The sequence below is a fragment of the Saccopteryx bilineata genome, chromosome 6, assembly GCF_036850765.1.
Source record: "Saccopteryx bilineata isolate mSacBil1 chromosome 6, mSacBil1_pri_phased_curated, whole genome shotgun sequence".
Classification (NCBI taxonomy): Eukaryota; Metazoa; Chordata; class Mammalia; order Chiroptera; family Emballonuridae; genus Saccopteryx; species Saccopteryx bilineata.
Genome location: NC_089495.1, coordinates 144592191 through 144605798, shown reverse-complemented (window position 1 = coordinate 144605798; position 13608 = coordinate 144592191). Strand labels below are relative to the sequence as shown.

General features: G+C 41.3%; 1 protein-coding gene across 2 annotated transcripts in view; it reads right to left on the bottom strand.

The window, feature by feature from the left end:
- VSNL1 (visinin like 1) overlaps positions 1-13608 on the bottom strand; it is an 84529-nt gene that overhangs the window by 40120 nt on the left and 30801 nt on the right. For both annotated transcript variants that reach the window (XM_066237143.1, XM_066237142.1), the window contains exon 2: positions 8372-8538. In XM_066237143.1, coding sequence (XP_066093240.1) covers positions 8372-8533 — 162 coding nt within the window. In that variant the 5' untranslated portion in view covers positions 8534-8538. The remainder of the gene's footprint in view (positions 1-8371; positions 8539-13608) is intronic.

Below are 13608 nucleotides of genomic sequence, written 5' to 3'. Positions count from 1 at the left end.
GACTGCATTTCATCTGGGAGGGGAGAAGCTGACATTTCTGACATTTCACAGGAAAGATTTCCAGCAATATCAGGGCAATCACAAAGATGGGACCCTATGCTCCATAACAACCTTTGGAGAGAAACAGTCAAAGATCCAAGAACATTTCAAGTGGAGACACAAGAGTAATAACCAAAAAGATGGAGAGTTTTTTTCTGGCAGGTCCTCAATGGGCCACAGGAAGGGAAGGAAAGAATGATTCCCACCAAGCTGGGTCAGTGGTACCAAATCCATGTCCCTACCACCCTTTCAGAGGGGCGTAAACATCCAGTAGTGTATAACAACTTTACAATGAAAGATGCAGACATGATTTTGTGTCTTTAAGTTTAATCCTGTAACAGACATGGACTATTTCTTCCTCTTTGGCACTATTTCCAAATTGAGATGGATTGTCCTTTAACAATTAGCTGAAGATAATAGCTAAGAAGAGAGGGTTGGCCTGCCTGGCTTAAAACTCCCATAATCAGGCTGAAGCTGAGACACATCCTGTTGGATGTTAAGTGAAGCAATAGAAACTGCTTCATCTTGGACTGCCCATCCCCGTCCGAAGGGTTTCAGTTTCCTCCTTTGTAAATTTAGAATGAGGTAAGCTGTGAGTGGGGGGAGGGATGGGACCTGGGGGATAGAAGGACAGAAGGACAGTGAACTGAAAGACTTCTAAAAGGCTCTTTCCAGCTTGATCCTGAGAACAGAGAAGTCGAGGTATCATCTAAGAGCATTCCTTCGGATACTATGGCAACAACCATTGATATCTCTCTCAGTGACATGTGCTATATCACAGAGAAGCAAAATCCCAAATGTGGAAGTCATTCAAAAGAATTTCACACCCTTTGAGACAGTTAGAAGGTTATCATTTCAACCCCTCTAGGATAAATGCTCTCTCTAATGCAAGACTCACTGGTAGGTAGCTGTTCCCTGAGACAATCTACCTATGATAAAATGCCCTTGGAACCTCACTTGGGACCTTGTTTTCCCAGAATTGGAACTTTATTGTTACCTCTTTCTTGAGATTTCAGACCCCAGCTCTTGTTTTCCCATTAATTCAAGTTGAAGTGCAGCCTCAATCAAGTTGGGAAACATTCCAAATGAAATGGAATTCCCAGGTTTTTATTAAAAACCGGAGCGTCCTCACCAGCCCAATATGGATAACATTTTGTGTCTTATGTAATGTCTATTTCCCGAAGGAATTAAAATGATTCTGCATATAGCTCTGCTCAACAAATTTTTAATAAGGCCTCCTCCTAACTACCTCTTACGAACCAGCAGAATCCGAATCCTTAAAAACTGATGATCCAAAATTCACTTTTGAGCCAAGTCTTTTATTTTCAAATTTGATTTGAATCTGATGTTGTGAAACTGTAATAGCCATCTCTGTCACATATTCGTTTGATAAAATAGCTGATGGGAGAGCCAGCTCTTGATGCTATTTGGTTTCAGGGCAGGCCACTACAAAATATCCCACAATAGTATATTGATTATTTTGAATTAAAATCACTTGAGAAGCAGCAGGGGCAGGAGGAGCTCTCCACTGCTCCTCTGTCTCTATAATTGAATGCATAAATGAAGGCAATATAACTCCATGTGGCAGGTGTCCTCACTTCTATAAAAGGGCTAAGATGCAGAGCAGTCAGACTCAGGAGCACAAAACCTTATTGCCAGAGATAGAGAATCCAGGGCCGAGAAGCTTGTATAAACAAACCCTTACTAAGTTTACTGATTCACTGCCCTAAGCCTATATTCTACTTAAATTCCTTACTATGTACCCCAACACTTATGCTCTTTTGTCTTGTCAAAGTCCTCACTAATTTATTGTTTCTTTATATACAGACTATATAAATTACCTACTCCACTTCTCTCTCAGAGCATTATTCTTTTATTTCTCCCATGTACATATAATAATTTGGGATTTTTCTCTCATCATTCTGCTCATGCCAATTTTATTGGTAGTCTAGCTGCAAGAACACAAAAAGGGTAGAAGGAGGAATGACTTTTCCCAAACAATGCCACAGCCCAAGAGACTGGTCTGTTGGGCATCTGGAAGCCTTCTCACGCCCAGGCACCTTAACTTAGCCACTGATCAGTCTTACCCAGGTAAGACGATTCATGGTTTACAAAGCCACTTTGGTTGGCTCTCACACGAACTAAACAAGATTCAGAGTATTCCTCCCATTTGACAGAAGAGAAAACTGAGGTTGGAGCGATTTGTTAATTTATTAACAAACCTCTAAGCATAAGACTTTTCCAAGTTCACATGGCTAATAAATGGTGGAGCCAGGTCCACATTAGCCTTCTGATTAAATCATACCACATTTACATGCATTCAGACAAAACACTGACAGTAGTGTCGGCTCTGGGGAATGGAGAAGGGCTCTCACAAGTGAGAATATGAGAAAAGCTTGCAGAGTTGTGTGGCAAAACTATAATGTACCTGTGAAAGGAGGTGAGGGGCCAAAGTCATAAGAACAGAGAGGAGGAAGAGACACTTCTGGCTTTGAGAATGGGGAGATCAGGGAAGCTTATTCTAGGATTTGAGAAGTGAAATACATTATTCAAAAATAAGCTGACATTCTAGCTCCAAAAGGCTCTGAGTTTACTGAGGGCAATGCCCAGGACAGCATCTGTCCTATAGGAAGCACAAGGGTAATGAGTCTTAAATGAATAGTGAATAAACCCACTCTTCTATGGATAAGCTGGAAGTATATTTTCTAATGATCAAACTACAGAGGCTCTTCAGGAGAGGATCACTTGGGTGGACATGGCATGACTTGGCAGGAACTCTTCTGTTATATGCAAATAAGTTTTACTAAAATTCACACAGTTGAATGAGGAATGGCCAAATTGTTCTCCAGGCCCTCCATCCCACCTGCCTCAGGTACACCTCCAGCTTACCTAACACCTAATACTCTCCAGAAGAAACTGGTGCAATACAGAGCTCAGTGTCTAAGGTCCCAGGGAATGAGACTAGTGTAGCCTTGTGGTGGGTCCTGCCAAGGCTGAGGCCCCACCTTGGAGAACATGGTAGGTATTAGAGCCTACACCCTCCTCTGGAGTCCATTACATTGCCATTGGCTCTGGAATGTAAAATAAAACCTATTTTTCATCTTGACTCTCGGAGAGTAAATGAGTAGCTCATCAGTCATGATGGCAAAAACATCTTGTTAGAGGTTTTCAGAATCATTTTTACTTCCCTTCTTTCCTTTGAGACTCCACCATTGAGGTGATAGGTCCAGGCTTATTATTTCCATATTAAAGATCAGGAACTACAGATTTAGAAAGGCAGAGGTCTCAGGTCTGCCAGATTTCAAATCCCATTATTATTTTTAACTGCCACCAACCACATTTCCAACTCAGCCTGAACTCATGCAAATGTTCCTGATGCAAACAATTCTGACAGTCAGGTTCCAAACCAATAACAGAATCCATTTGGGGCTTTACAGGACTCTGCCAGCTTTGTTATATGGTTTCTTTGGCTTTGATGTCACATGACTAAACAAAATAGGCTGGCATAAGCCTTCCAAAGAAAAGGGCCATGGATAGGGACACTTCCTCCCTTGGGCAGTTGCTCGCTTTTCCTCAGGGTAGGTTTTCTTTGGAAACTGCAGCTGCTTCTCTGAAAATATAGTTAAAATTGCAAAGCCTCAATCTTATTTGTGAATTCGACTTGAGGAAATGCTCATGGGAGAAAAACATCAAGTACTTGGTTCTTTTTGACAAAATGCGAAAGCTCTCTTCCCAACCTCTCACCACAGTGCTATGGTGGGAGCAAAGAAACATCTCTTAGGACTCCTGTGACCAGAGACACAGACATCCCTGCTTGTACCAGGCTACCGGTACAGTCCGGACAGGTGTCCTTACGTCAGGTACAGAGGGCTCTGCATTCGCACGGGAGAAGCTTGTAACAGAGAACAAACTGGTATTGTGTTAGTTTGCCGGGGCCACCAGAACAGAGTACCACACACTGGGCGGCTTAAAATGAAAAATGTATTTTCTCACATTTTGAGAGGGTAGGAGTTCAAGATCAACGTGTTGATAAGATTATTTTTCCTGAGGCCTCTCTCCTTGGCTCATAGATGGCTGTCTCTTCCCTGTGTCCTCATATGGTCATCCCTTTGTGTAGGTCTGTGTCTTAATCTCCTGTTCTTATGACACCAATCATAATGGATTAGGGCCCTCTCTAATGACCTCATTTTCACTTAAAATTACCTTTTTAATAACCCTATCTCCAAATATAGTCATGGTCTGAGGGATTGGAGGTTAAAAGTTCCACCTATGAATTTGGTGTGGGGGACACAGTTCAACCTATCACAGGTACCAAGCTTGAAAAAGGAAAAAATATCTCCTTAGAGATATTTTATCTCTTAAAAGCTAAAAGTCCTTCATCACTACCTTGATTAATTTTTGATTTCCATAAGCATTTGTCATTCGGCCCTGTATTGTGGTTAAGTGAGGCTTTCCAAGTGGCCGGTGAGATCCTGGGGGCAGACAGGACTGCCCTTTCGTTACTTCTACCTGCCTCCACCACAAGGCTCCCTGCAATGGAGGCACCCAGCCAACGTTTCCTGTTCACTCCACAAACACTGATGCAGCCGCCTTGGGGCCAGCTGCTGGGTCTTATGTTAATGCAAGGAGATGATTGTGGTCCTTATGAGAGAAGAATGAAACCTGTGTCAGACCAGGAAGGACCCTGCCCAGATCTGTGTTTGTCAAAGCGCATCTCAGCCTATGAATGGTGGCGGGGATGGAAGGGTAGACAAGGCACTGCCATGGAATCCAGCCCGCAGGTAGGGTTGGGTGCTGTGGTGGGAGCCAGTATGCCCATTTTACTGTCCGTTCTCCTGCCTCCAGTCTTTTTGTGACATGGGACAGATTGCCTCACTTCTATGAACCTCAGTTTTAAGTATTTTCGAACCTAATCTTAGTGAAAGAGTTACTTTATATCTGGGCTACAAAGGCTTCCGCAGGTGAGGGCTTGCGGCTCCTGGCTCCGCAGCAGAAGGCCCCTCCTATTATCTAGCCCTGCTCCATGCCTCATCGGAATTTGCTCTGCTGCCTGGAGGTGACTGTCCTGGAGCCTGGGTCAGGTCCACCACAGTAGACGGGCTAGGCTGGCCACAGACAGGAGGGCAGAGGCCACAGGCCGTTTTGCTCGCTCAGCTGTATTCCAGGACATGTCAACTCCCACACTCAGCTAGAAAGAGCCACTGAAGTGGAGAAGGACCGTGACTTGCTGAATCTTTGCACTTTTCAGCAACATTAAAGGAAGTTTTCTTCCTGTCAGCCCTTCTCCTGGTCCTCATTATATAATCCACAATTTTCTGCACTTCTCCTTTCTTGCCTATCAGACTTGTCTTTGTCTGTGTTTTTGTTTTTGTTTTTTCCTCAGCATGTAGCATTATTTCCTACCTGGTTCTTCTTTGTATTATGTCCTTGGACAATTCTGGAAGGAGAGGAAACTTTGTCTACTTTCTGACGATTTGATACAAGAGTACAGGTTGTGTTTGAATATGGCTGTTAAGAGGCTGCCAAGAGTCTCAACACCATCCAGAAAGTCATACATTCTCTTCCCGGAACAAAAAACTCCACTCTGGGCTGGGCTGGGCTGGGCTGGGCTAGGGGAGGGGAGGTAGCAGGTTATGTTGGTTCACACACATCAGTGCACCACAAAATGCTGAGCTGTGTTTAATGTTTACATCCTCCCTTCTCCTCATCTTGAGGCTGCTGTTTTTTCGGGGATGAGTATTTCCAGTATATAAACGAGATACCTCATTTCCTGCGTTTCAGCTATGTCTTCAAAGGCAAAACCCCTCTCATTTTAAACAAATAGTGAGGAACATGGCACACAGAGTTCTTTTAAAAACAGAGTGACAGCTGGCATGACCTTAAGTGATATGAAAGTGTCTTTGACAAGCTTCATTTTTGTCTGTACTTTCCTTGAGGCTGAGAGTGAAGGCAGTTCTGAGGCTCAGCTAACCCCTGGGTGATAAAATGGTCAAAGATGTGACTTTGAAAACTATGAAGAGAGGTATGTATAATAGTCTAGGAAGATGCATACTATCACACTTCTCTGCAAAGCAATTTATATCAATTGAATAATAAGTGCATTTCTCAGCACTTGTATATAAAAGATCTTCACATGCTAAAAATGAATTATTTAGATCTTCTAGAAATGTCACAGTAATCTTATACATGCCAGTATATGTGTACCATTCTACACATACTTACAATTTTTTATATATCTAGAGCATTCATGTTCTCAGCTTTGCAGTAATGATCATTTTGAGTCCCTGACATTCATCAGTAGTCCATGGAGGGTTAGTGAGCTTTCAATAATGACATAAGTCCCTGCAAACTCACCACCCAAAACCATAGCTATGACTTTGACACAATGTGTATCTCACGATGTGGCTGTACCCCCATGTCATCTCTTACCTCTTCCCCACTGGTATAATTATCAGTCTAAATCCTGTGTTTGCCACTATCTTGCTTTCCTTTTTACATGATTTCATAGCATTTTTTGTAGTCTTATGTTATTTGTGTTTAATTTAGAATGTTTTGAGACTACTTTATTGCACTTAATGTTTCAGTGTCACTACAGTTCAATTCTTTTAACTGCTTGTGTGACTAGACCACAGTTGATTTTCCACTCCCCTCTGATGGGCATTTGTGTTGTTTCCCAGCTTTGCTGTTGTGAACAGTGCAGCTGTGAGCATTCTCACACATGTCCTTTCTTTTTTTTTAATTAATTTTTTTAATTTATTAATTTTTAATTTTATTTATTTATTTTGTTTCAGTGACAGAGAGAGAGTCAGAGAAAGAGACAGACAGGAAGGGAGAGGGGTGAGAAGCATCAATTCTTTGTTGCGGCACCTTAGCTGTTCGTTAATTGCTTTCTCATATGTGCCTTGACAGGGGGGTGGTGGCTACAGCAGACTGAGTGACCCCTTGCTTGAGCCAGAGATCTTGGGCTCAAGCTGGTGAGCTTTGCTCAAACCAGATGAGCCCGCGCTCAAGCTGACGACCTCGGGGTCTCGAACCTGGGTCCTCAGCATCCTAGTCCGATGTTCCATCCACTGCACCACTGCCTGGTCAGTCAACATGTCCTTTCTTGTACATGTTCTAGGATGGAGTTCTGCAGCTCACGCTATGTGAAATGTTCAACTTCAAGAGATAATGACGTCTCATATTTTATGCAAGCATCCTATACACATACATGCATGTGGATGTTTCAGATTGCTCAAATGGTGTAATCTGAATTGTACACTTACATGGTGAAATCAATATTTTCTATTGGGTATTTTAGTCAGAAAAAATTAAAAGAAAGAGTGCACATTTCTTCCACAAGCCTAACATTATATAACTAGACACAAAATGGAAGGTGTTGAATCATGCCTGATATACCTCAGACCAACCCAGACAACAGAACTGCAGTAGAAATGATACCTTCCATGGAACAGTTTTATCTAATGTCCTGGAAAAGATTATCTTCCTAACAATACAAAATGCCGAGTTAAGAGTCCATGTTGTAGACTTTGATGCCCAATGTACACCAGACCTCCCCTACCCCCTTCTACATGCGATGCTGAGGAAATTTGTTTTTTCTTATCTGCAAATAGGAAGGACCTTTCTTGGTTGGAAAACCCATGTACTTTCTCTTTAACTGATAGAGGTACAGATAACCTTTCAAGCCAAACAATAGCAGCTTGTCAATAATCATCAGCAAACATGATTATCTAAACTTTTACTGTTCTTTTACCAACCTCTGTCATTCTCTAAACCCTCATCAGTATTTAATTGAACAATTATTCTTCTTGTTCAGAAACTGCTTATCTCTGGAACAAAACACACCCTTTTACTTTTTTAAAATTGTCAATTTTTTCTTTTTTAAAAAAAATTATTTATTTAATTTATTGGGGGAGGCATCGGTTAATACAACTGTATAGGTTTCAGGTGTAAAATTTTATAATACATCACCTGTACACTATGTTATATATCCACTGTCCCAAACCAAGTCTTCTTCTACCACCATTATCCTCGCCTTTACTGACTTTGACCTCCCCCCCACCTTCTCTCTCTGGTAATCACCATACTGTTGTCCGTGTATATGAGGTTTTCTTTTTCTTTTTTCTTAATACATCTAACTTTTTCACCCAGCTCCTTAACTCTCCTCCCGTCTGACAGCAGTCAGTCTGTTCTCTGTATCTATGAGTCTGTTTCTATTTGTGTGTGTGTAAAACAAACTGGGTACTCTGAGTTATAATTCCACATGAAGCTACACTTCATGAAGAAAATGTTTTCTGGCTTGAGAATAAAAGAAATGGAGAAGACAACCTACCTTCACATAGAGCTGCTGGAATTCCTCGAGATTCAGCCTCCCGCTGGGACAGTCCTTGAGGAAGCCTTTGTACCACTGCTTGAGCTCGTGCTCGTTAAACTCTGTGCTCTTCACTAGGTCCTCCATCACTTCGGGGGCCAGCTTGCTATTCTGTTTCCCCATTCTGCCTGAAGAAAAGCAAGTTAATGCAATTAGTGTCACGGCTGTGATTATTCCAAACCTGGTTAAGAGCCAAGCTGGAGTTCTGAGCAGTTCCTTGGTGGAAACTCTCTCCCGGGGGTCTGATCAAAGTCTCACCAAGTCTACTTCCTTCTGTGTGCTGTTCCAGAAAAGAAATGAGCACAAAATGCTCTTCCCGCATCTCAAAAGTAGAGCTCATCTTCCTCCGTTGTGCGCCATTTTTCACATGACATTGATTACCAAATGGAGAGACAGCTGTCCCCTTTTATGCAACTCATATAAAGTATATGGAGACTGCTTATATTTTCCTTCTATGAATTAAGTTTATTAGCATTTGCTGTGCAGGTGCCTAATTCTCTACATTTTGTCTGTGAGATTACTAAAATTATTGACAAGAACAATAAGAAGGCTTTATAGCCAAACGATCAAAAAGTGGTTTGGAAAATCTGATTCACAATGGTAGGGAGTCTCAGTTGTTATAGTTCTTAAAGTTGCAGCTTTTTTTTTTCTCAAATGGGAACAGCTCAATTTTATTAGTTGCATCAATTCTCCATTTCTTGTCTCATCTTCAGAGACTTCCTACAAAATTGCTTCCAGTGTTGATCAATGCTTGGATGCTTTTTCAAAAGATTGGTTGGCAAATTTCAGTTGACATAATTAAATTCTTTCTTTATTACTGCTGGTAAGTAAAAAATAATAGGGCATAGAATAAAGTTACCTATATTGATTATTTGCCAGGTTGTGTGGCCTTTATCATAGTAAGAATGTAGGTAAACAGAGCATAGGTTAGAAATCATTCTTGAGTTTTACTCCCTGTTTGGCCATTTACTATGACTGTTACTTGTGGCAATATTAATGAACTGCTTATCTTCAATTTCTTCCTAAATAAAGCATATATAATAATAAAACTCTTTCAGATTTACTGTGATGGCTAATTAAGAAATAGGTAGGTAAATAAAGATAAAAAATACTCCAAAATTAAGATAGTTGTATTAGCACAGGAAAATTAAGAATGACTTAAAAATGTTTCCTTTAGTGTCATTTTATAATAAAAAAAATAAAAACACAACAAATTAATCACAAATTGATTTTAAAAGTCAAGGTACACTTGAAAATCTAAGGGATCACCAAAATAAGAAAAAAGTACTTAAAAATAATGTTAGAAGAAATTGAGTTAGGTTTTGAAGAATTTACCCAAGTGGATCTAGTGCTTCATTTAACATGTTTGAGACAAATTCTTTCCCAGGCTCTAGGCAGGTTTACACTTGCAATAACCCAGAGAAGATCATCTCATCACATACTTGCTTATTATCATTGTTTTTTTTACCTCCTTCTAAAACAGAGTCCACACCCATTGTCAGCAACTTGCCCTAACACTGAACAATTCTTTTACTGAATTGAAACTAAGCCAACACCCCCAGGGCAGGTTTCCTCCTTGGCACCATGCCGACAGCACACAACCTGTGAGAGGACACCGTTCAAGTGGTCATTGGTGTTCTAGGCTCTTCTGTTTGAGAAAATGACCTGAGGATCATCATCTACACCCTTTACCACAGAGCTTCTCTACTTATTTTTGCTCTTAATTTCAAGTTCTAAGTCTCTTATTAACAACTGTCTCTTAATTATAAGTAACTGTGGGATTCCACAGCTGGATATGGAAATCAAGTAAGTACTCAGGTGTCAGGTTTAATTAATCTGAGTAAGAAAACTGTAATTGATGGTTATCCTGATAATCAAAAGATGTATTACCATAACTTTCAGTACTTCACTTTGTTCTTTTCAGTAGAGAATTACAAATCTTCATTATTGAGCTAGAATCTTACCTAATGATAATAGCCACTAAATACTGAGTGTTGGCTTGGGGTAGGCTGTGTGTGGCATTCACATTCTTGCCTATGACCCTGTGACAACTTGGTCATAAGGATTAGGGCAGCTCTTTCAAGATCATACAAATAATTTGTGGCAGAACTAAAATTTGAACCTGGAACTGTAAGACGCCTATGCACAATCACAGACAGGTGGATGGAAGGCGTGTTTGGAGAAGGAACAGGAGGAGAAAAGAAAGAAGATTTGAAAGGCTGAATCAGAGTCTCTTGGCACTGCAAAAAAAGGATGAGAGAAAGATCAGTCACTTTGCCAGGGCTTTGTTTGGAAAACACGGTTAGATTTACCAAAACCACAAGCTCAGAAGGGAGTTTGTATTAATAATGGGAAAATGGATTATTGGTTATTTAAAACCACCTCCTCCAAATGCCTTTAGAAAGTCAAAGTGTCAGTTTCTCTCTTGGACAAAAAAGCTTGGATTCTTCGCGGATTATTTATGATTCTTAAACTGTACTTATCGCCTAGAAAAACGGTGGTCTCTTACACACACAAGAAACATCGTCAGGACCATAAATTATTACACTTCTGAAGACTCAAATGCATACCTTTATGCATCTTGGTTACACTTCATGGTCAGGACTATTATTCAGGTGTGTCTGGCAATGGGTGAATCATGCAGAAAATAAAATTCTGAACTGGCTCAAAGTGGCTTTGACAATGCCTTCATCAGGATTTGGCTGGATTAACGATCAGCCTTCTCACTCGCTGGGCTCGCAGACTCCAACCCACCTTTTCTGCATGGCTGCTTGAATAAATTTCTGAAATATAAACTTAGCCATCTAATCCTCTTCCCCAAACCCTCAGCCATTCTCCATTGTCTACAGAATGTAGCCCCATCTCCGTGCGATGCCATAGGTCCTGCCTACTCATCTGTCTTTTTGTTTCATGTACCAGGCAATCATCAGTTATCACAGGTCCCGAAGCTTACATGCTTCCACAGGTCCATGCCATGCACATGTTGCTCTCTTTTCTTAGAATGGCATGTCTTTGTTCTGCTCAGCAGACTTTTTCTTCTTTAAGTGGCTTTGGCTCACACACCACCTCCTTCCATGAGACCTTTGCAGACTTCCCAAAGCCAATATAGACATCCTTTCTCCAAGGCATCCCCCTTACCTTGTAAAAGCTTCCTCGATTATTCTTCATTTCCCTATTGGAATGTTAGTTTCTAGAGAGAGAGAACTGTCTTTTATTTATCTTTGCATCCTTGGTACCTCATTCTAGGTGCTCAACAAGGATTTTTTAAAGAAATGAACGAATGAGGGGTACTGCATTATGTAGTAGGTGCTCAAGAACCTTGTCACTGATCATCAAGTTATGGTATTTGGTATGTTTTTTTACAGGAAAATCAGTCTCAGAATAATCTATATATGAGGAGAATCAGTGTATCCATAAGTATAAATACAAAGTGCAGGCAGCGTATGGCAGGAATGTTTCATTTAAGTGTGTAAGAACTAGCCTGTTCTCCCAGAAGTTGTTCTCTTGCCTGTCTTCATCATTAAATTCTGAACTCCTTGAAGGTAGGGCCCGTGGCTTTTATCTCAGTGCCCTCAGTTCTTAGCATAGGGTGGTGCTTAGTAATGTTTGATAAATGAATGAGAAAGCATACATGGCTAACCCTCCCCACCTCTACTCCTTTTGTTCTGGGGCTGCAGTGGCTATGGGTTAAATAGTCTATTTCACTTGGGACCAGGAATACAGAAAGGGTAAAAATGAAAGGAAGACTTATCACATTCCCAGTGAAAATATTCCATGGCATAATAGAAGGGAGATGCATCCCAGCTGTTTCTAATTGATTCTGTGATCTTGGATAAGATTCTTTGCTCCCTGTTGCTCGATTTTCCTCTTTGAAAGATGAGTGAATTGAACCAGATGATCTTTAAGGCCCTTCTAACCTGCCATGCACTGACTTGTAATATAATTTTTGTAAATATGAAAATTTGAGTCACAGACTTCAAATTGGCTATCTCAAAAAAGTCAGCACATGTGGATTTTTTTTTTAACTTGTGGACCTGTCAGTACTTGAGTGTTTGCTACTTTAGAAGAGAGGGAACAGAAACTAAGTGTATTATTTTTAAATTTGAGGTCTAAGCTACAAGGTAAAAACCAGTCACAAACCAAATCATTTCTCACTGTTTGAGTTACCATAAGGAGAAACTCAGTACTAGGCACAAAATGGGACTGGTGGAGGGGTTCTGATGGGCAAAGGAACCTCACCAGGGATGGGCAGGCCCTCGAGTGAAAGCCCAGTGCCACTTAATTGCAGAAAACACTAACTTTTTATACACCGCAGGTTACCAAAGGCCTTTGTGCAACATTTGCTTGTATAATAATGCTGTAAGAAAGGGGTTATTGTCATTTTCTCTTTATTGATGAGGAGTTTGAGGTCAGAGAAATTAAGTAATTTACTGTAGCTCAACCAGCTAGTAAAAAGCTTAGTACAGAATGAAAGAAGTCCCCTGGAGCCCTTTTGGTCACTAATACAGGCTGTCATCTCTTGCCTGGATTCTGCAACCACCTCCTAACTGGTCTTGCTGCCTTGAGGTTTACCCACCTCTCATGCACTTACTACCCTGTCTTGATAGCAGGATTCCAGAGCAGAAAGGGCAGAGCATGTAAGAGTGCTCTTAGGTGAAAACTGGAAGACTTCCTGGAAGAGAGAAAAGGGCCACCAGGGGAGCTAAGAAGCACCCACCAGCATCTTCCTCCATAAAACATTTTTGGTTGTAAAAAGGATTCAAATAAAATGTGTTTGTGTGTGTGTTGCCCTGAGTTGACCCTGACCCATTCTAATATCTACATCCAGCTTCCCAGGCTGGGGTGAAGCACACAGAACAGCAGGTCCAGAGAGACGGCCTGTCCCAACCGCAGGTACAGACACACAGCAGGAAAACGGCCCTGGAAATAGGGCTCAGAGCAGAGAGGAAAGGGCTTGAGAGGCTCAGTGTGGACGCCTGTGGAATATAAGACAGTGCAAGGTACAGGAGGAGGCCTGACGGGAAGATGAGCAGGTTCTAGTGGCAGATGACCCGGGTCCACCCTTTGATAGATCAGGTCCCCTCTCCAGGCTGAGCTCTTCACCTGACCATGAAAATACCTGCAAGAGAATAGCCTTGTTCAGGCTTGGACTCCTGCCCAAATCACTCTTTCCTTTCCTTACCACCTGTCTACATCTT